The 22,945-nt window shown below is 44.8% G+C and overlaps 1 protein-coding gene across 1 annotated transcript in view; it reads right to left on the minus strand.

The window, feature by feature from the left end:
* frem3 (Fras1 related extracellular matrix 3) overlaps window positions 1–22,216 on the minus strand; it is a 35,998-nt gene extending 13,782 nt beyond the window's left edge. The window contains exons 1-6 of the mRNA XM_076295494.1: window positions 17,194–22,216; window positions 17,029–17,118; window positions 1,665–1,811; window positions 865–1,095; window positions 654–779; window positions 212–463 (exon numbers count right to left, since the gene is read on the minus strand). Coding sequence (XP_076151609.1) covers window positions 212–463; window positions 654–779; window positions 865–1,095; window positions 1,665–1,811; window positions 17,029–17,118; window positions 17,194–22,216 — 5,869 coding nt within the window. The remainder of the gene's footprint in view (window positions 1–211; window positions 464–653; window positions 780–864; window positions 1,096–1,664; window positions 1,812–17,028; window positions 17,119–17,193) is intronic.
* Between the last annotated feature and the right edge of the window lie 729 nt (window positions 22,217–22,945).

Here is a 22,945-nt window from a genome sequence, read left to right on the forward strand (position 1 = left end):
TACACTAAACTGTAGTTTTTAATGTGTAATATGCTAACTACAGCCCTAACCTAGAATCCATATTAAACATTGCTGTGGGTTCAAAGTACAATAGTAAAGTCTCTTTGTACAGGCATCTGAGCATGCCCAGGGGCATGCAGTGTAAATGGGAACTGATCATTAATTAGACTTAGTGACCTGAGCGTCCTGCTGGTATGGGCCTGGCACTTACCGTCATCATGGTCTGCCAGGATGACCACGCGGGCACTGGGGAAGTTGGCGCCCACTAGGCCTCCCATGGGCATGCTCAGCGACACATTGAAGCTCTCTTCCTCCTCATAGAGGGAGTCGTCAATGATGATGATGCGACAGGACTTCTCACGTTCGTCCTTGTCGAAGCGCAAGACACTTGTGTGGTCCTCAGGACGAGTGATGTAGTCGGAGTAGGACAGGACCGTGCTGGGAATGGTGCCCGTGGCACTGCCTGAATTAAAGTTTGGGATTTTATCACATTATAGTAATGTATAATGCTAAACAATCCATCAAATCCAACAATCCACATCTATGATTGACAGCTTGATTGACAAAATGCTGTTCTTTAAGAGAGAATAGCAGATACAGTGATGCCTTTCTGTTTTGATCAGTAGGCAGTATGGTGGAAGAGGAAGGCTGACCTTGCTGTGTGTAGCAGATCACCATGAGTTCCTGGCTGGCGTCTCCAGTCCGGCGCACAGGGACCAGCAGCTCTCCGATGTCCTCCTCTATGTGGTACTCCGCCTGGGGGATGAACACTGTGGACTCTGGAGGGGAGAGGGACAGACGCGGGCGTGGTGATCAACATGGCTGGCCTTTTGAAATGTCATTTTTCTCTGTTCTCAGACTCACCATCTCCAGGGTCCACTATCTCCACGGTGGCTGTGTCTGGGTACTCAAGCACAGCCATCACTGGCTCGGACAGCTGGATATCAAAGGTCTCGGACGTCTCAAACTCGTGGTCTGTGAAGATCTTGACTCGCCAGGTGGCCCGGGTCTGACCTGGGTTAAACTGGACCTGCTTCTGGGCCTTGCCCCTGAAATCTTTGTCCTTCTCTGCAGTGCCATCCTTGGTGTCAATGCCTGGAGATTAATGTTAAGCAATCAATACATATTCTACAAGAAATGGCAAATTTGAGGATAATGCTATTCTGCTTGAGCAGGGCTATGGAATGTCAAAGTCAGCTTTAGAATGTTGTGTGTGTCTGACCTCTGACCCCTATCTGCTCCCTAAATCAATCACAGTCATCCTCTCCCAGACAGGAAACAGGAGATGACTCAGACATGGGGAAGGTAAAGAAAGGACTCCGAGGCTCTCAGAGCATCTCAGACACACTGACTCTATGGCACTTTGGCCAGAGTGGTTACACAAATGGACCTGTGAAAGACACCACTTGGCACCTAGTTCACACAGGCCACTGCAAGGCCATTAGGCATGCAGAATTCTGTCTAGAAATACACAACAGCTGTCCATTCGTTCATATGCTACACTGTGCACTGTACTATTGAATTGTTTGACACACATGCTTGACCATAACTGTGGCAGTTTGTTGACAGGGTTGTTGGAATGTTACCATAGGTGATACAGGGTTGTTGGAATGTTACCATAGGTGATACAGGGTTGTTGGAATGTTACCATAGGTGATACTCACTGACAAATGAGGTTTCTCCCAGGTACCCTCTGCGCTTTAGCGTCACTTCCAGAAACTTGGCATCCTCATCCACCAGGTAGAACTCTCTCTCCAGGGAGATCCAAGCCCAGTTGAGCCTAAACGGCTGAGGCTTCAACTTGTTGCCCCCTGTTGACACAAGGGAAACACGATGACTCCAGCTAAACTGGCAAAGCAGGTCTTCCAAGCAAACGCTCTTTGTACAATGGGTCAGACTTCAGTTCAAATGAGCGTTCCCCCTGGCTCGCTAAGCTCTGGAGAAACAGAAGGAAAAGGGGATTCCACAAAGCCAACAAACAGGAGAGCAACTTGATCTGTCTCAGTGAAGTACCAACCGCATGCTGGAAGTCCTGGCCTCTCCGGTCCTCTGGGATTTTATCTGATTTCCTCCACAAAAATGTAGTCATGACAAACATTGACCCCTGAGCGGGGCTAACGAGTTCACGCAGCGCTACAGAGAAGGAGGGGAGGTTCAAGGGGTCACCTCTTAATGGGGGATATAGTGCAGGTGCCACTCCTGGGGTCCCATATCATTTTAAAAGGCTGTCATGCTTAGCTAGCTCCCACCCCCACACTACCCCCCCCCTCTCTCTCTCTCTCTCTCTCTCTCCCTCTCTCTCTCCTTCTCTCTCTCTCTCTCTCTCTTTCTCTCTCTCTCTCTCTCTCCCTCTCTCTCTCTCTCTCTCTCTCTCTCTTTCTCTTTCTGATAGATGGAGTGCCAATCTGTAAGGTTAGTGTCACAAACCCAGACAGGCCAATGGTTGTGGCAGCCACAAAACAATAGGAGACCATTAAGTGTCCATTCCCTCTGTGATCAACAGCCGTGTCAGAGTGAGAGCGGATGCTGGCTGACCAGGCTGACCTCACCTCTTAACAGATGTGTCCACAGACAGTCCACTGTCATCATCTCAGTATAGTTTAGTATATTTTAGTAATGAGTCCTTATCAATCTGGAAAACTGGCACTCCTAAAACATCAAAGACACTTCTACACACACACACACACACACACACACACACGCACAGACACACACACACACACACACACAAACACACACACACACACACACACACACACACACACACTTTCAAGGCATGAGTGTCCTGCAAGGTCCATATGTGAGGGTGACGTTATGATGTTAAGTCTGAGGAGACTGTTGCTTGAGCTGCTGCCTCTCAACACTGTAGTGAGCCCTGAGAGCCCTGCGCTCCCATCCCAGCCTGCCCTTAAGCCATCCTGCGCTCCCATCTCTGCTATCCTTAAGCCATCCTGCGCTCCCATCCCAGCCTGCCCTTAAGCCATCCTGCGCTCCCATCTCTGCTATCCTTAAGCCATACTGTCCCATGACTAATATTATCCCTCATCAGAATGCTGTCCAGCCTCTCTTGGTCATTCCCTTGAGTGGACTTGAGAGCCTGGGTCGAGGTTTAGCTGACCTTAATCCTCACTTTTTTCAGTGCATTCAAAGACATGTATAGCTTGCTTAGTCTCTTTTGAAGAGGCTCATTGTTGTCTTGGCTTTTTCTGGAAGAATACTGAATTTCCAGAGTGACTCCCTAAACCAGGAAGCAGTCTAAACTCACCCTCAGTGGTACAATGTGTGTGTACAGGACCAAATAAGGGTGACTGCAGATCCTGCTGTAAATAGTGGAGATTTGGGAGGGATTGGTTTAAGTATTACTATCACTATCACAAAACATGTTTCAAACATCTCCTCATATCTAAGGAATATTCCTCATATCTAGAAGAACAAGAAATCCATAAAAATGTGTTGATTTTGGCTAAACATTCCCACTAAAGGATTCAAGGCAAAATCTGTGTGTTATCACTAACAGACATGCTAACATACTACTAAAACTTCTTTAGTAGGCTAGCTCCCCCTCACCACATCTCAACCCCCGTTCCCAGAGACACATCACCTGATTTTCAGAGGAAATCCGGAGCCTTCTGTGACACAGGAGCCTCAGCTCAAAGACACTGACCCTGAACAAGCTCATGTGTCCAACTGACACAGCTAAAAATATAGGATGCATTTATCATATTTGCCTTTGACTGTCCTAGATTCCTAAGTGACGTGTCAAACTCAACAGAAGCAACAGCAGTACAGTAGCCAAACGGAAGCCTAGAAAATGAACTGTTTGTTTATATGGTTGCAAATGTTTTTCATTGAGCATACTGTATACACTGTAGTATGGATAAACATACACATACTTCCAGGCAGTCTGCCCAGTAAATGTGATTGGGATATCTAGAGTTTGATATGGCATACTGTAGCCATATGGGCACAGCTCAGACAAAAAGTCTTGTTTGCCATCTGCTCTGTAGCTTTGACTCCCATGTCCATGCCACATCCAAATAGGGCATGCAGCAAACATGTACGATTTTTTTGCTTTCAGGATTGTCTTTATACTAGCTGCAACACAAACAAATCCACACAAAATTGTTGTAATTACCAGTATGAGGTGATGTTTTTCTTGCTTGGATCTGGCCACAAATTGACATTTTGTTTGCAAAAAAGCTCTAATGTTTTAAATCTATTCTGTGAACTACTTTATCTTAGAAGTAATATAGGCTAACAACTTGTAAATTGCAATGTAAATTGAGTCCCTTCTTGGCATGTTTATGAATCTGGACCTGTTGACCTGGCTAAGGAGGAGGTGTGATAAACAGCCTTGGATTACTGATGATGCTGAAAGAGAAGCTGATCCCTCCTAGCGTTGACCTGATCTGCCCGGCTGAAAGACAACATTACTGACATTCATCTTGTGTCGCCACCATACACAGTACACAGCACAGTGACTCAAACATTACTTCATGTCTTTGTTCATTATGTGAACTGCAATATAGGAAAAGCCAGTCACAGAATCTTTCAGATGGACCATGGTGCAAATCACTGTCTCTTGTCATGTATGGTCATGGAGACCATCTCTTGACCAAAGGACCTTCGACAGGATAGCTGCAAAAGTAAAGTCAGCTCCTCCTCACAGCCACACACTGTCACTCCCTTCCCATGTTCCCCTGCAGATCCACAGACAGCTGAAGCCTGACACCTCACACTCGGTCCTGTGCGTCCCCCTCCTCATCACCTTTTGTTCTCCAGAGGAGGGCAGGCATCAGGAGAGCAAACAGCAGGCAGTCTGGGTGGCCCAGACCCACAGCACAGCTATTCACAAGGATCTACCTGCCTTTCTCAGAACCCAGCAGATGTTCTGGGCTTTAGCTCTAACATGATTTAAATTACTCAAATTCTAAATTCGCACTTAAACATGTACCTTAGTATACATATGCAATGCTGACTGTGTTACTTTGAAATCGCCCTACTACATACAACTTAATTATACGTTATCTAAAACACCAAGCCAGTATTATTTCTTTATTCAGAGACCACTAACAGTTTATTACTATTTAGACTGTCTTGCGCTATTGGTAAATACTACTGTGACCTTGTGTCCTTCTTCTTCTCTTGTCTTAGGTCGTAAATTGCCACACTGCTACACTGAGTCTAAGCACAACAGACTCTACACCTCTAAATTCAATATGCTGTCAAGGAGATCTGCCCTGGATTCTCCTGGTATTTATGGGTGCAATAATGTAAAGAAAGACAGCAACGCTAAGTTACAACCACATGCCTTGCTAGCATGGGCGCTGAACTTTAATCAAATGACAGGAATAGCTGTGTTGAAGTGATTCATGCTAGAAACCTGATTCATGTACAAATTTATGGCAAAATTTACTACTAACATTTACATTGCCCATCGGTCATGGGACATTCAACACAGTTCAAATTACTGTTCCAAACAGCAATTCTCCCAGGCTGAAATGCTTTATTGCTGGCAAATTTTCAGTGGTCACAACATTCGGTTGGTAGGGACCCTTAATAAATTAGGGGTGATTTATGTTAATTGCAGGCATTAGCACACCAGTATATCAACAGGAGTGTGGCGGCTATTGCTTTAGGAGACGTACTGTAGAGGGGCTACTGGACCTCATCCAGACCTTCCCAAGGTGCAGTCATCCTGCAGTGCCCTGGGCACTCTCTCGCGTGTGAAATGTTAACGCCTGTGAGTCAGGCTAATTTACTAACACCTTGAGGCCAGCCCGCAGATGAATGCCAAGATTGTTCTCAGGGCACCCAAGGCAGAAGCTGATTGGAGAGGGCCACATGCTTCTGTCTCTTAATGATAATCAGACAGACCGGGGTCAACATTTATTTGACAGTTGCACCACATCATAATCCTCCAGAAGAGCTGTAGCCCACCCAGACAGACAATGTACAGGATCCTTCTGCTGAATGTGCCATTCTAGTTTTACATTAACTGTTATACCGTCATTCTACTTCTAACATGAGCAAAGACTAAACAAGGTATCTATACATCCAACATACATCCAAAAGCCTATGTTTAATATATGCTGAAACCTTCCAAAATGTTCCAAACTACATAATCACGCTTAGTAACAGCATTTTCACATAAATCAAGCATGTGTGTATTCAATAGTTCCATTCAATAGTTGTTAATACAATAGCAATGTTGGCATGTCAAACCAGCACAGAGTTCACATTGGGATGTGGGCATCATCATTTGTGTTCACTTGATTGTGGCAAAACTATTTCCATACTATGAAATCAAAGACCATACTATGTATATTTTCTTATAATAGGATTGCAGTATTGCTTGACTTAAATTAATTTGCATACAGGCATTAAACCAGGTTTAATCATTATAGCACACTGAGTTCTCTTTAAATCTGCCACAGTCAAAATGCTCCTCTCTGATCTGATCTGATTCATCCGACACCTATGCTGAGCCTTTTTTAACCTGCGGATCAGGTGTGAGCCAGGGGACAGGCCGCGCGCGCGCTGAGAGGTCAGTCATACTGCGCTGCATGATGCAAGGCCGGGCAACTCAGCTCCAGCCCCCCCCCCCCTCCACTCCTGAGCTAAGTATATCCCCCACTGAGTGACAGGGGGCGGCATGATGATTATTGCATTTCCTAATTAAAACTTTTCCATTTTTACCCATCATCTTCCCTCGTGTCAGTACAAACATCCCAAACAGGGTCACCCGCATTGGTTTCATGTCAGACATACGTGCCATATCTTTTCGTTCTGCACATTAAATATTAACAGGCGCTTGGCACCGCGGTCCCCTCTGTGACCTGTCCACCAAGGCCGTGCTGTACGGTGAGACTAGAGTGTGCCTTACGGACTCTACTCGAAATGTCTGACATTCCAAAACTAGGAATTTTGAGAATGGCAGGATATTATTGGAGATCCCTGCAGAGGACATCCCTGTGTTCTTTCAGTGCAACTCCGGCACCACAGAGGCTCAGAGTCAATGTGCCAGCCAACAAGTCTGCTGGGACACCACAGAGGGCTCAGAGTCAATGTGCCAGCCAACAAGTCTGCTGGGACACCCAACAACCTGTAATCACACACAGTCGTGAGTTTTTTGAGGGTTTTTTTTACGACTGACCTGGAGGAAGTAGGAATGGGAAATATAGTTCACCGAAACAAGCACAGGGTGTCTATGTGTCAAAAGGTACTGCAGACATTGATAATGGCAAGACATTATCACTATAACGGTCATAGGGAAGGCTGGGGAGGGCAGAGGGACCGATGGCTTTGGTCAGAAGACGGGGTGATGGATCCCAGCGGCCCAAGACAGATTTGCCATATGAACGAGACGAGAATAACCCCGGGGCCATACATCATCTCAGCCAGGCTCCTGCGTGGCCATAAATCAGCGCGGGCGGAGCGCAGGGGTCGAGGGGTCGAGGGGCAGTGGCGGTCTCCCAGCGCTCACTCTCCTCACACACACCCGCAGTGGCACCGGCTCACTGTAAATTCAGCCGGGACTGTCGACACCAGTGACAGGTCAGATCTGAAAACACCATTAGGAAGTGTACACCAGGAAGCAGCCATGGCAGGTTCCACTCGTCTAACAGTCAGTATGCCCCCCTGCAGATGTGCATGCTTGCTTCACATTAGGGTCACACAACAGGGCACTTGATAGGCCGCTGCATAGAGATATAACAGATCAGCGACAAAATACAACAAATTCAGTCATTTGTAAAGTACTGTATGAACATGGTTAACTGTTCATTTGTAAAGTATATACATGGTTAACTGTTCATTTGTAAACTATGTACATGGTTAACTGTTAATTTGTAAAGTACGAACATGGTTAACTGTTCATTTGTAAAGTACGAACATGGTTAACTGTTCATTTGTAAAGTACGAACATGGTTAACTGTTCATTTTGGTTCTCTGTTTGGCCCTCATATGACATGAGGATTTGTAACACGGCAAAAGTAAAGTTAGGGCATGTGTCTGAGCTGGAGGCATAACTGAGAAAGATTCCATTTAAAGCTCTTTCCTCAAGTGGGCATGAAATAGCATCCTCTTCTTTGCTTTTCTGTTTCAATAAACCCTGTGCTTTTCCTTCTTCACGGCAAGAGCTTGCCACCCTGTTCCAAGGGAAGCTTACCGGTAGTAAAGGTGGAAGCCAGAGGGTTATCAGTCCATCTCCAATTGGTTTAGAATTACAGCAGGTCTGGAAAGCAGATCTGCACATGGTTGTTCTCCACGCACACCTGCTAGCATTCCCACTCCCAGACCCAGTCGTGTGCTGCAGACTGCAGTCCCATAGGAAGTGCATTCCTACGTCTCGACCATGATGATACCCATGATCATGTGGCACCCACCCCAGCTGGGGCATACCGTCCGCGGAAGAGGAGTCTGTAATGCACAGTATCCACTAACATCCTGACACCAGGGGTTTGTTTCATGGAGTCGGGGGAACCACACCGGATTCTTGACACTATATGCTGAAGCTGTATTTTGTCCAATTCAGGGAGTAAAGACTAACATACACTATTTCACATGCTGACAGACACTAAGATTGGACATGTTTTGGGCTAAAAACCTCTTATGAAAATGAACCATGGCTTTACTATGGTAAATAACCATGGCTTTTCGGTTTTCATGGTTAACCAACTATGGTTCATGACTATCTTGGTTCACCATGGTTTTATCATGGTTTCACTGTGGTTAAAGCCTATCTTGGTCATAAACCTGAGAAAAAATATGATTTTTTTTGTCGCTGAAAAAAAAAAAGCAAGTACTACTACTTCTCAGGTCTATGTCCAAGGTCATACTAAGGTTTAACTGTAGGTAAAACCAAAATAAACATGGTTAACCATAAAAAACAAAAAAAAAATATGGTTATTTAAAGAACCATGGTTATTTACCATAGTTAAAGGAGAATTCCGGTGTGATATTGACCTAAAGTGTATTGAAACATGATACCGAGTGTGAACGTATGTCTCATAGCCCATCTCGGCTTGTCCCCTGCACTCCAAAATCTGGCGCTAGTTAGCCGATGCTACCAACAGCTTTTTCAATTGTGATGCTTCGGCATCGGGCTAGCCATGCAAATAAATCACTGTTTTACACCATTTACGAGGCTCAATGTATCTCCACACTTTATTGGTAGACTTCCGAGGGCCCTGACATTTAAAACGAAGAACTTTGAAAAAGCACTGGTAGTTTACTTACAAGACGATTTATACAGACAGTATCTTCACGAAGTTTAGCGTTTGCAGCCATCTTGAATTTAGTCACGATAAGTCGAGCGACGAGTAAGAATGAACAGGTATGATAAGGGATCAGATTCCTAAAATAATTCAGTGGAAATGCATGGATTCCAGTTTCTTCCAGTAGCAGCAACTGGAATCCATGCATTTCCACTGAATTATTTTTGGAATCTGATCCCTTATCATACCTGTTCATTCTTACTTGTAGCTCGACTTATCGTGACTAAATTCAAGATGGCTGCAAACGCTAAACTTCGTGAAGATACTGTCTGTATAAATCGTCTTGTAAGTAAACTACCAGTGCTTTTTCAAAGTTCTCAATGTCTCGTTTTAAATGTCAGGGCCCTCGGAAGTCTACCAATTAAGTGTGGAGATACATTGAGCCTCGTAAATGGTGTAAAACAGTTATTTATTTGCATGGCTAGCCCGATGCAGAAGCACCACAATTGAAAAAGCTGTTGGTAGCATCGGCTAACTAGCGCCAGATTTTGGAGTGCAGGGGACAAGCCGAGATGGGCTATGAGACATACGTTCACACTCGGTATCATGTTTCAATACACTTTAGGTCAATATCACACCTGAATTCTCCTTTAAGGACTAAATGGTTTCTTATGGAAGTGGATTTGTTTGGGACCTCGTTTTAGTGAAATTAGTTGTCCACTAATGTAGGTAAATGGATGACCAAAGAGCTTTCTGTTTGGATCATAGTAAACCAAGATAATACGGTGGTACATGGGCCTATGCAAAAAAACATGGTTCCTCATACCCAACTAGCATCATAAATATTGTGTTGTACAAAACCATGGTGTAGTAACATGGTTACAGTAAAGTGCCATGTTAAAACCACTAGCTACTTTGAAGTGTTATGGATACCATGTTAGTACCGTGGTTAGGAGCATAGTATCAGTGTCACCATGATTTACCATTTACTTGAATTTCCCTTTGGGGATCAATAAAGTATCTATCTATCTATCTATCTATCTATCTATCTATCTGTCTATCTATCTATCTATCTAGTAAAGCCATGCTTACTGTATAAAAACAGAAAGATAGGAAACTTTCATACGTTTTTCGTAATTTTTGTAAGGGAACCATAAAGCTCCGTGAGTGTAGTTATTAACAATAACTAGATCCACTGAAACCACTAAGGCCAAGACTGGATTCAACTAACAATTTTGTGAACTGAAACAATAGAAGCTACTTCATCAGTGTACTTTCTTAAATATTTTATATTTTCTTGTGACATTTAGGATGTAACAGAACTGTGATCAGATCCTACATTGGACATCATGAAAAAAAAAGATTAAAGTTAAAATACTCCCCCATGTTAACTAATAATTCATATTTCATATTTCCCACTGTGTTAGAGGCCCAGTACATCAACATTCCAACATTATGATTTCATCTTTTTATCTTCATACAAGGGACAATACATTTATCGGAACTCCCCCTATTACCGTCGGTCCCATATTTCCGCCGTCTTGCGTGTATGTGTCACTTAATAGCCATTTCTATACAAACCAAGACGGCGGATTACTAAAGAAACGCAAGCACCCACACCATATGTGTATCTAAATTACTGTATAGCTATGTACCAAAAATGACATTTTACCGTGACTCGAAGAGCTGTAAACAGTGTTGTAAGGCTGCGTGTACACATCCGCTTGGAGCTCCAGTGGAATTTTAATTTCATGACGAGAATTCTCAGTCTAACCGTTCATGTGCCATTGAAACGGCGTAAATAGGCGACCCATCAGGCCAGCACTATAACTCCGAGCGTGGTAAACAAAATCGGATATTTCAGGCAGTAAATGTTCCCGTTAAGAACCAAACCAGATTTTGTTCAAATCTAAACACCTATGGCTACTGAAAAATGTAAGGTTCATTTAGCAAATGTTATTTTGAAGTGTTAAAAACATCGTTGTTTTAGAATTTCCAAACAAAAGTGGTGATAATTGTGGGTGTTACGATACTAGACAACTAGTAATCCCCCAAGCTGTAGTAGGTGACCCACGACAGTGTGATATAGACCATTAGCCAACACTAAGCCAGCTCACAGCTCTTTGGCTTAAAATTCCAGCAGCGCACTCCCACACACACCCCTTTCCCCACATAGAACTCCTACCTCCCTTTGACAGCCACTGATTAAGATCTCACCATCTGCGCAGTAATTCAAACACACACACACACAGTTACAGTAAATGTTGACATACAAACAAACACACACACACACATAAACACACACACACACACACACACACACTTGGCACGATATACTGGAGATTTACTGGAGAGGCAGAATGGGCCTCAAACCCCTCAGTACAGGACCACTAGGTGCTGAGCCAGCTTCTTCTCCTTGGATGGGAGCAGAAGTGCATGCGTAGCCCAGCATATTTCAGCCAGTACCCCCAACACACACACACACACACACACACACACACATGTACTCACACACACACACACACACACACACACACACACACACACACACACATGTACTCACACACGCACACACACACACACACACACACACACACACACGCAAAGGCAAAGTGGCAGGTATGCCGGACACACTGCATTTAAGACGTGCTAATGCCCCCAGGCAGCTGCCTCCATCAGTTAATCTCTCCTCTGTTTCCTCTTGTGTGCTAGAGTAGCTGCCGCCGGCCAATCAGATGCCAGCAAGAGCCATTACAGTCATCTGTAAACCCGAGAGTCCCTAACTCTTATCTGCTTTGGCCTGAAGTCTCCGTTATTAGCCATGAGGAGGAAAAGATACAGAGAAATTGAGAGGAATAATTCTCAGCAGAATGTTGATCTCTCTCCCTATCTGCCCCCCCCCCCCCCTTTTGCTCTTTATTCATTTAAGACAAGTAGGAGATGCAATATCTGGTATTCCAGCCTGTTAGAGTTGCCATGAAGTGCTTTTTGGGGAAACTACCTTAGGAACCAAGATAGGCAGCACCATCCAGCTGATTTGCTGCCATGGAGACTGCATGCCCGTGTCCAGGCATGTGCTGCCCACACCAACACCCTTCAAGGTGGAGAAGATGCTAGATGGACTGCAAGAGAATTCATAACATCTGATTGCCATTTAAAATGCTGCGAATGCCAGAGGAAACTCGTTTGTCCTCAGCAAGAATCTGACGTTCTCAGCATACGCATGGAAGCCACTGCAGTACAACCAGACATGGCTCAGGTTGGTTCTACCAAATTATGACAAATGATGGAAACCAGTGAGTCAGAATTCGCTTAAGCTCAATCACCACTTCTATAAATGGTGCTCTAAATCTAATCTTATGATAATGTAAGCAGCCTTAATCTTTTATTTAACCACTGAACAGTGGTAACAACAAATATAATTTTACAGACTACTGCTGCATGAATTCTACCTACTAGTGTCTTTTCATAAGATCATGTGCCTGTCATTCAGCCTCTGGCATTCTTCTTGCTCTTATAGGTTGACTGATCACTCTCCTCACCCCCACCCAAAAGTAGTTTGGCCAAACACTTTTCATCTTCCAACAAAGCCCACAACCTGCTTAGACTTGTCCAGAGAACCACAAACCTCTTACTTAATCGCTAAAAGGGGGGGAGGGGGCTAAATGGGTCAATCCCTCAGGCCACTGGCCACTTTATAGCTCTCTTTGTGGTCGGACAGGACAGAGAAAACCGTCAGGCCCTGTCAAAATCCAGATGTGCCTCCTGCACACAGCGCACACACTGGGCACTGAACAGCCATGACTCAGACTGACCTGCCGGATGGCAGCAGTTGTTTGAGGTTTGATTGGGGAGCTTTGTTCAGTGGCATAACAAGCCAATGGTGGGCCCAGGTGCGAGAGCGCTAAGCGGGCCCCATACCGACGAACTTTGGCCCAGGATGAATTAGCTCTGATACATGCAATACACATTAAGGGTGACTTCAATTGTTTATGCAAAGGGCCTGAGGCACCGAAGTAGTTTAGTAGGTACAGATTACAATTTCAAATAAAAAACACACGACTACATACCCATTACATGTAAAAACATTAAAAAATAATTTTATTAACAGCCTGCAGGCCAGGGTAATCTAATATTACTGCATTAACATCAACTCGCATGGAATTATGGGAACACTCAATGCGCTTCTTCAACCCTCTGCTGAAACTGCAAGCGTAGATTGCTTGCTTATAAACTCGCACTGCGCAGAAACAAAACTTAATGTGGCCTAACTTATTTAACCGTCCAGAAACCAAATAAAATCATTCATATGCATACAACCCCCAATATGCGTGAATTAGGCCATTAGAAGAAGGCCATCTTACGAGCCTTTCGTTGTGCAAATTCGTCAACGGTGTTCCCAATATTTAATGCTCTGGCTCTCGTATTTTCAATGGACAGGATAGCTAACCTCTCCTGCCCCATGCTGCTTATTAGGTATAGGTCTTAATAAGTTGGAGTTTGGAAAAAGATCGCTTAGCTGTTGCCACATTCACAGGCAATGTCAGAAACAACATGAGTACACACTTCCCCGAATGTGGATGTTACACTGTCATAATCTACCACCAGCATTTTGGCAAGTTGAAAAATAGATGACTTCTGTGAAATCTCTGCTTTAAAGCAAGACCTGAATGAGAGGAGTTGTGTTGGGAATGTCGGTGCAATGTCCCTGCTATAGCCTAATGGTCTGACAAACGTCTTGCCTTTTCAAGCAGTTCATCATCACCTGCGAGTTGAAGGGTCATAGGACGTAAAGACTCAAACACATGAAAAGTTTCCCGCATACTTGCAAATCTTTGGGAGAGCTGACTGATTATGATGTCCAGAGTTGCATTAAATACCTGCACTTTGAAGTATCTCTCTGCATCGGTTAAGCGCTCATCTTCCGATAGATCGTCAAAGTGACGCTTCACTCTCCGTGCTCTAACATTCTAAAGTTCTAAAAAAAAAAAAAAAAAAAGGAGGCAGGGCGGGGGTAGCGACGGGCCCCGGGAGGTCACAGGCCCTGGTGCGACTGCACTTGCTGCACCTACTATAGTTACGCCACTGGCTTTGTTCCTCTATCCTGTGCAAACCAAAACTACACTGTAACAAAAGGTATCCCCTATAGCTAACCTAAAGGCTAAAGACTCAAAGATGCTAAGATAACACTGGAGGAATCCCGGTGATTTATGGCTGAAAAGCCAGGAGTTTTACTAAACAGCAAGATCCAAAGAGTTACTAGGTGGCCATTGTAGATAAAAAAAAAGCAAATGTAAATCAGGTTTCTCGGCCAAGTATATTTCCGTATACAAGGAATTTGGTGTCTGCATTTATCCCATCTGTGAATTAGTGAAGACGGAGACACGGAGCACACAGTGAACACACAGTGAGGTGAAGCACACACTAACCCAGAGCAGTGGAGAAGTAAGGGGTTAGGTGCCTTGCTCATGGGCACTTCAGCCGTTCCTACTGGTTAGAAGCCCAAAGCCCTATCCAGTAGGCCACGACTGCCACCAAAATGTTGCAATCTTTTAAGATAATCGAAAAAGTCAAAGCAGAAAAAAAGGCAATGAGTAAAGTAAGCCCTTTCACTATTTTTGAGACTTGAGTCTTTGAAAGCAGGGACCTGCATGCTGTAGTGATATATTAAAGCAACACCAAAGAACTTTTCCTCTGTCGCACGCACGCTATTTGTTTATCCAGCAACGGCTTTGCAAATAACGATGTCCACAGACAAGGTAGAATATGTTGCATGATTTTATGAAAGTACAATGTATTGCGATATCATGCAAGTCAAATTTTTAGTTTCTTATGTCTCATTCCATCGAACTACAGATCCGCTACCCGATCTGGCAAACTTACATAGTGCGGTAATAGCCGATAGAGGGCCGCGAAGCGAATGCAGAAGTGCCGTTCCCCCTGTTACGAGTTGATGAACCACTAAAACAATTTTGGAAACATTATTTTAAGGTACAAAAAACTCTTTGGTGTTGCTTTAAGCTCTGGCTTAAACAGCCTTTAAGAATACCACTCTCCTCTGTCACTGGTCTACACTCTCCTCTGTCACTGGCCTACAATTATGATCGTTTGCTCTACCTAGAGGGGTTACAAGCCGAACTTTACAGTGTGGATTGGATTACTAAACCCCACAGCATGTGTCTCCTATACCAGTGTTTCTCAAAGTGTGGTCTGGGGAGCACTGGTGGTCCGCAAGCTATCCCAAGTGGTCCGCGAACAGACGTGGTAAAATATTATATAGATGAGTTGTTTGCAATGTTGAACCAACTTGTTGGTTAATCCAAACAGTTGAAGTAAGCTAAGCCAGTTTAAAGCATATGAATCCTTTGACACAATAAGCAAGGTGCAAAGGCAATATGCAGGTGGTTCAGTAGGCCTATTGTGTATACTGTTGAAGAAGGTCTACTTTTTTTAACTAAGTGGTCTGTGAGTTTTTGCTTAATTGGTTAAGTGGTCCTTGGTTTGAAAAAGTTTGAGAAACACTGTTCTATAAAACTTCTGTCATAACAACTGCTGTCCACCTGCCCTGTCCTGTGTAGTACATCTGTCTGTGGTCTATACTTGTAAAATTAAGGTATATGAAGACTTTTCATTCACTGGATTCCAATTTTACTAAATCAATCAATCAAAACGGGTAAGCAATTCAAGAATCAAGTCACACTAACACAAATGAATACATAGGACTAACTTCACCATAAAACTACAACATATAAGCAGATATGCTCTTAAGGGAGCGGAGCTCTCCTCTATGGCCATCAGAGGAGTCTGTGACATACAGTACACGTGCCTGACATAAATATGTACTTCTCATCTACTAAAATCTCTGAAAGATAACTGGCAAAAAGAGCTAGCAGATAGTTATGAAACTGAAGACAGCACTGCTATGTGCCACCTGACCAAAACCAAATTCCTCAGGAATATAAATACACTGTGGCTCTGAAAGCTAAATCCATCCAACATATTGCCTCTCCAAAGAGGAGGGAAATGATCTGCTACTAAGCACTTCACAGACTGGTGATGACAAGCAAAAATAAAAAATAGTTCTAACAGCTTCCAGAAAAAAGTGGCTTCGTTTCTAACATCCTCATCATTCTGCAATGACTTGCATGAGTTAATTTCACGCTTAAAGCTAGAATCTGGGTGAGTGGGATACTGACATACACTTAAAAAGGTTGCACTATTCTTGGGTACATGGGATTGAGTTCCATTCAAATGAGCAGGAAATACTCGGGATACTTTTGTCACAGAAGCTGGCAACTTACATTTCATGGTGTCGCTGCCGACCATAAAGAGATCTGAGTACTATAGAAAAATCCTGGCTGAAAATCAATTGTTAAGGTGACAATACAATTCTGAGAGGATTTCATTGTCTGTTCCTCTCCTTTAGGCTAGAGAAACACCCACCTACACAGTTGGGCTGATTTCCCTTTGACCCCTTTTCTTCCCCTGAAGCCCCCTTGCCCCCCGCCCACCCCTTGACAGTGACAGTGTGTGTGTGTGTGTGTGTGTGTGTGTGTGTGTGTGTGTGTGTGTGTTTGGGATAGCCAGGGCCTGCCAGTCATGGCCAACTGCTCTAAGCCTTTGTGATGCAAACATTATAGCATGACAGACACAGCACACCGCCCTCTGCTTCAGAAGCCCCTCAAACAAGAGCCAAATCTGACATGAATGGAGGCCATGTCACCTGCTGTGTAACATTACAACTCTTGGGGAAAAGTCTAAAGAGTTAGACTTGGCAACACACAAAATTGCAATGTACAAATGTTCTTACCGTTGTCCTCGACGGTGAAGTAGAAGATGTCACTTGTGGCATTGCTACCATCCAGCAGCACATAACAGATCTTCATGTCATCAATGTCAGCTGGAGAGAGCAATAGATACTTGAGCTACAATGTTAGATAATAGTGATGCAAAAAAGAAACAGAAGGGTGCTTACCCTGTGAAAAGGTCTTGATGCTGTCATTGCCCAGGGCGGTGTTGATGATGAACCCATGCTGCGGAGGTTCAGCCACTGAGAACCGGAGCAATTTCCTTGGGCTGTCTCTGTCCTCAGCCTTCAGGGCTTTGCTGGTGATTAAGAAGCCCAGGTGCCCTGTGTGCAGTGCCCTAAGAGTCGGCGCTGCCTTGTTCACCACAATCTGTGGCACGCCGTTATCAACAGTGTTGATCTCAATGGTCATAGTCTGGGGCTTGCGAGTCTCATAGACTGTGTCAGGAAACAGATAGAACTCTGTGTGTGTTCCATCTGTAACAGTGAATGAGAAACTGTCCTCGTTTGTCTCCGTTCCATCATGTTTGTACGTGATGAGGTTTTCATTCAGGTCCTGTTTGGTGAATGTGTTGACAGGCTGGCTACCATTATACAGAAGCTGACCGTGAACGGGGACTTGAGTGACCACAAAGCGGAGCAGATTGTCAGGTGTGTCACGGTCTTCCACTGTCAACTCAAAAGGTGTGATCAACTTGGACTCGCCCTCCTCCACCGCCAGCTTGTTCACAGTCAGGACCGGCTTCTTGTTGTCCACATCAGTGATGGACACTCTGAATGTTCGGAAGACAGGGTTGTAGCCGTCTGTCACCTCAAACTCAAAGCTGTCCATCTTCATCTCGTCATCAGAAGAGTGGATGTAGTAGATTTTGTTCCCTGCCAGCTGCAGCTGTGTGAAAGTGGAGATGGGCACACCTGGGAGGTCAGTGCACTCCAGGTGACCCCTGCTGGGGGCACGAGTAATACTAAAGGCCAGGTATTCATCTGGGCTGTTGATGTCAGTGGTGCTCAGAAGATCAGTGGTCAGGGTCACTTTGCCTCCCTCCTTGAGGGTGACACCTTTGTTGATGACATCAGGGAAGACCATGTCGATGCTGCCGATGTTTATGTAGAAGTATCGGTCGATGAGGGGGTTAATGCCATCTGTCACATCAAATTTCATGAGATCACGGACTCCTTCCTGGCCTGTGTGAACATATTGGATCAGTCGTTTGTCAACCTCATCTTGTGTGAAGTTCTTCCCTATTGTTATGTTGCCAATCACATCTCCATGTTTGGTAATGCGCTGGAGATAGCCCTGTCCAGGCCCATAGCGAATTACATAGGTGAGTTCCTTATCTTCAGAGTCAAGGTCGGTAGCCTTCAGGACCCTGTTGCTGATTACTTTGGTCTCTCCAATTTCAACTTCCAGACCATCGTTGATGGCCATTCTGGGTGTCTCATCATCAACAGGGATGACTATAATGGGCACCTTCTTCTCAACCGTGTGCTTTCCATCAGAGAGCCTGATTTCAAAGCTGTCCTCTTTAGTTTCAGAGTCATCATGCTCATAGACGATGTTGGAGGCCTCCTTTATTTGTTCGAGAGAAAACTTGACAACTGGGACTGTTCCAGAACTCATCTGCTGAACAATGGTACCATGCTTGGGGTTTTTGATGATCTCAAATTCAAGCTCATCCCCAGGGATATCGCTATCGGCTGCATTCAGGATGGGTGTGTCAATCACAAGGCTCATGCCCTCCATCACCACAAACTCACGTACAAAAATCTCAGGCTTTTCGTCATTGGCGGGCACAATTACAATGGGGAAAAAGTGTCGTTCGGAAAAATTGATGCCATCTGAACAGCGGAATGTGAATCTGTCCTCCACAGGCTCTACGCCTTTGTGGATGCTTTGGACATAATGGATATGGCCTAGGCTGAGATCCTTCATAGTGAAGGCAGTGATTGCAATGCCTGCTCTTGACTTCTCTGAGCCCGGTGCTGGAGAGATGTTCTCTATGTAGCCTGACGTTGGCTGGACAATTATAGTGCATAAGATGTCATCGTTGTTGGTGTCAACATCCTCAGCCTGAATGTGGTCAACAGTGATGGTGTTCTTCTCCCCTTCCACCACAAAAAACTGCTCCCCAACAATCACAATAGGTGGGATGCTGTCCAAAGGTAGGATGGTGACCTGCACTGTGACCCCTTGGACCTGGTTTCCTCCAACCACCCACTCATCAGACATATCGGATATAGTGAGATTGAAAGAGTCATGCACCTTATAAGGCCCAATTTCACCACTGGTGTGTGCATACACAACAACTCCATTGATGATGTCTTGCTGTGTAAAACGCTCTGCTAGCGCCCCATTCACCAAGATCTCACCCAGCCTGGGTGGTTCCTCCACAATAAATGTCAACATCAGGTCATCTGTGTCCTCATCATGGCCCTGGATGACATTGCTGGTGATCTCTGTTGCCCCGTTCTCCAACACGTTAATGGAGGCTCCGAGGAGCCCAGCTGGTAACATGATGGTGGGCGTCTCATCATCAACGGGTTTGATGGTGATTTTGATGATAATGGGTACTTCATGGAAGCCATCACTCACATCTACTTTGACAACATCACTGAGTGATTCCTCACCATTATGAATATAAGCCAGACGTCCGCTCTCAATGTCCTCAAGCATAAAGGTCTCATCTTTTGACATATCTATTCCTAGGTACTGCAAATGCCCATAGCGAGGAATCTGGGTCACAGTGAAAATTATATTCTCTAGTTCTGTGTCCTGATCTGAAGCATCAAGCTCATTCTTGGTGATGATGTAGGTGCCTCTCTCTGCCACAGTGAAGCCAGTGTTGGTGATCATTGGAGGCTTGTTGTCCACAGGCTGCAAGAAAATGGTGAAAAGGCCATCAACTGAATTACTAGCTGTGTCCTCAACGATGAATGTGAACTGAAGCACTTTAGGGGTGATGCCTAACTCCTGGTCTGGAGGCTTGTAGGCCACCTTGTGGTGATTGATCTGGGCTTGAGTGAATACTGTGATAGCTGTGTCAGGACTGTCAGTAAGGACTATGTTACCCAAGGGCACTGGGTTATTTTCATCTGTGTCCATAGGGACCTTTTTGATTGTGTATTTTAGATCTCTGTCATCACAGTCAAGGTCAGTGTAGCGCAGGAACTTCTTTTTGAAAGCAGTTAGCTCGTATTCTTGTACAGTCATATGAAGGCTGGTTCCAGGGTAAAGCTCTGGGGGTAGGTCATCAACTGGTTGAATTTTTACAATGAAAGTGTGTTTGCCTGATCTGTTTGGTGGGTCGTTGTCATCCTGGACATAGAAGACTAACTGATCTATCACAGTGGTGGTACTATGAGGTCCAGTGTGGCGGTAGAACAGTTTTCCGTCAAGAATGTCCTGCTGAAACCACTCTGTCACAACCTGTTCAAACATCTCGTCTGTCTCACTGAACTTCCAGGTGGACGGGTCAGCAGGAGGCTCCACCTGTCTCAGGACAAGCTCTCCAACGGTTGAGTATGGAGCCTCCAGTATGAACTTAATGGTGGAGTCCTCAGAGTCTATGTCTGTTGCGCTCAGTATGAAGGGTGAAATCTGCATCATCTCATTCTTATGCAGCACGATGCCAGTGTTGGCATTAATAATTGGCGGCTCATCGTCAGTGGGGGCGATAGTGATGGGGAAGAGAAACTCGACCTCGTTGCTGCCATCAGTCATTCTGAAAATAATGTTGTCACTGTATGTGTCGCTGCCATCGTGCTGGTAGACAACAATGCCTGCGTCCAGATCAGCCGGTGTGAAGAACTTGCGCTGGGAGCCCAGCACAGTCAGCTCTCCATGTTTCAGACCGTCAACAACAGTGATCCTCACATTCTCTAAATTGTCTTCATCACTAATCTCTAAATTCTGGTCGCTGGACAGGGGTCTGGATTGGCCCTCAAACAGCAGTTGGCCAGTGTTTTTAGTTGCTACGGGGGCCATTGTGTTCATGGGCTTAACGACAATCATGAAAGCGAATGGGTCAGACACGGCGCCTTCAGTGTCCACTATTTCAAATTCAATCTGAAAAATTCTTTCCACATCTGAATCTTCAGACGGAGGCTTGTAGGCTATTTTCAGGTCCTTAATGTCTCTCTGATAGAAAGTTGTGATAGGCAGGTTTTGGTCGTCTGTACTAATGATAAATCCCTGCTGTGGGCCCAGGAGAGAGGTGATGTTAAAGATTAAATCATCTGCACTTGTTTCAACATCCTCAGCAGCCAGCATGTCACTTGTAATGGCAGTCATCACAAACTGATCTATTTCCATCATCATCATTGCAACAAAGCTGGGCTTTGGTGGGGTATTTTCAGATCCTTCTTTAATTCTAACCATGATATGAAAGTGTTCCTGCTGAATGGTGTTGCCGTCATTGTCTTGTACCTCTACTAACATAGGGATGTAGTCTCTGTTTGGTGAGTTGGTTGTAGCTGTGTGCTCGTAACGAATGCCCTTCTTAACAAACTCATCACAGTTAACCATTTGGCCATTAATAGAATTATCTGAAAGTTTGCCATACCTGGGAAGTCCACCTGCGCCAATCAGTGTTGTCACCTTGCATTTTGTGACGTCATCTTCATATGCAAACTCCAGGCCTTTTTTATCAATTGGGTTGCTCTGACCATTCAGTCTGTCCACAACCAGGGGCATGTTTCGGGTCAGAACCTCCAGCTGCTGAAACACCACCTCCACCTCCAGCATGAAAGGCACGACCACTGTGTCCGTGTGTGAGTCATACCTCAGCTGGAGTTTCACCCGATCTTTGCTGGGGCTCCTGGATCCAAAATGTGTGTACTTGACCTCCTCAGGGCCAAAGGAGCAGGGGAATTTCTTGGGGGTTAAAATTCCAGGTTTCTGTGCCAATGGGTCATTGTCCAGGACAGTGATGTGACAACGATCTCCAGGCTGCACTTCAGTCACCAGGTCATTAACAGGGTCCAGATAGACAGAGCGTCCAAAGGGAACTCTTATTCCATTGTTTGCGATCAGAATCGAATCAGCATTAGGTCCAGATCTGTGTCGGAACAGGTATGCTGGTATGGATGGCTCTGCTTGCACAGTTGAAAGGCAGCAGCTGACACTAAATAGCACAAGCAGAGCAAAAGCCCATGCTTTAGAAAGTCTTGTCCTTTGCAGACAACCAGCCATATCCACAGCCAGTTGCACTGCAGAAAATGTGCAGTTTACAAAGAATTAAATATGTTGCCAAAGGCCAACTTCAAAAAGGCAGCAGGCAGTTTTTGAAATGTAGATGATGCTGTCTCCTTTTCAGTTACCCCTCATTCCCCTTCTCCCTCTTGCTTTCTCACTTTGTGGTAGTGACACACTCACATACACGCAGGGTAAGTGTCCCTCGCCCACTAAAGGTCTGCAGGTAATACACTTACACTGACAGCGGTAAGCTCCACCCCAGGACTGCCCTCTCCCACGACTAAATTAAGAAAGTCAAGCCAAGAGCCCCCTAACTTCGCCCTCCCCCTAGCTCATTCTCCACTCACCCACAGCCCTTTTCAGATTGAAAGGAATGTTGTTCACCAGTGGTAAATTCTAAGAGACAAAAAACATGCATACTGTTCTGTTCTCAGCCAAAAATTATTAATCTATTATCACATTTTCGAAGTAAACAATTGCTCTGCGTATCAAAATAAACGTAGCCTAGTTGGAATTGCCTTATCTGCGAAAGTAGCCCATTTTCAAGAACCTAAGGAACAAATGGTAAGATCACGGAGTTCGTCATGATGATTTCGCTTAACTTTCTCTGTAGATGTGAAATGAGTCTGCGACAATTACGACTGAGCATGGCCATTTTAAATCTACCATTACAGAAACGATTTGTTCCCCTCAGGCATCCCGCACACATTCATTAGGCTAAATGGC

This window comes from Alosa pseudoharengus, unplaced genomic scaffold, assembly GCF_046254945.1.
Source record: "Alosa pseudoharengus isolate Yale_2024_CS ecotype anadromous, Long Island Sound unplaced genomic scaffold, YU_APseudo_1.1 YU_APseudo_1.1_scf_2, whole genome shotgun sequence".
Classification (NCBI taxonomy): domain Eukaryota; kingdom Metazoa; phylum Chordata; class Actinopteri; order Clupeiformes; family Clupeidae; genus Alosa; species Alosa pseudoharengus.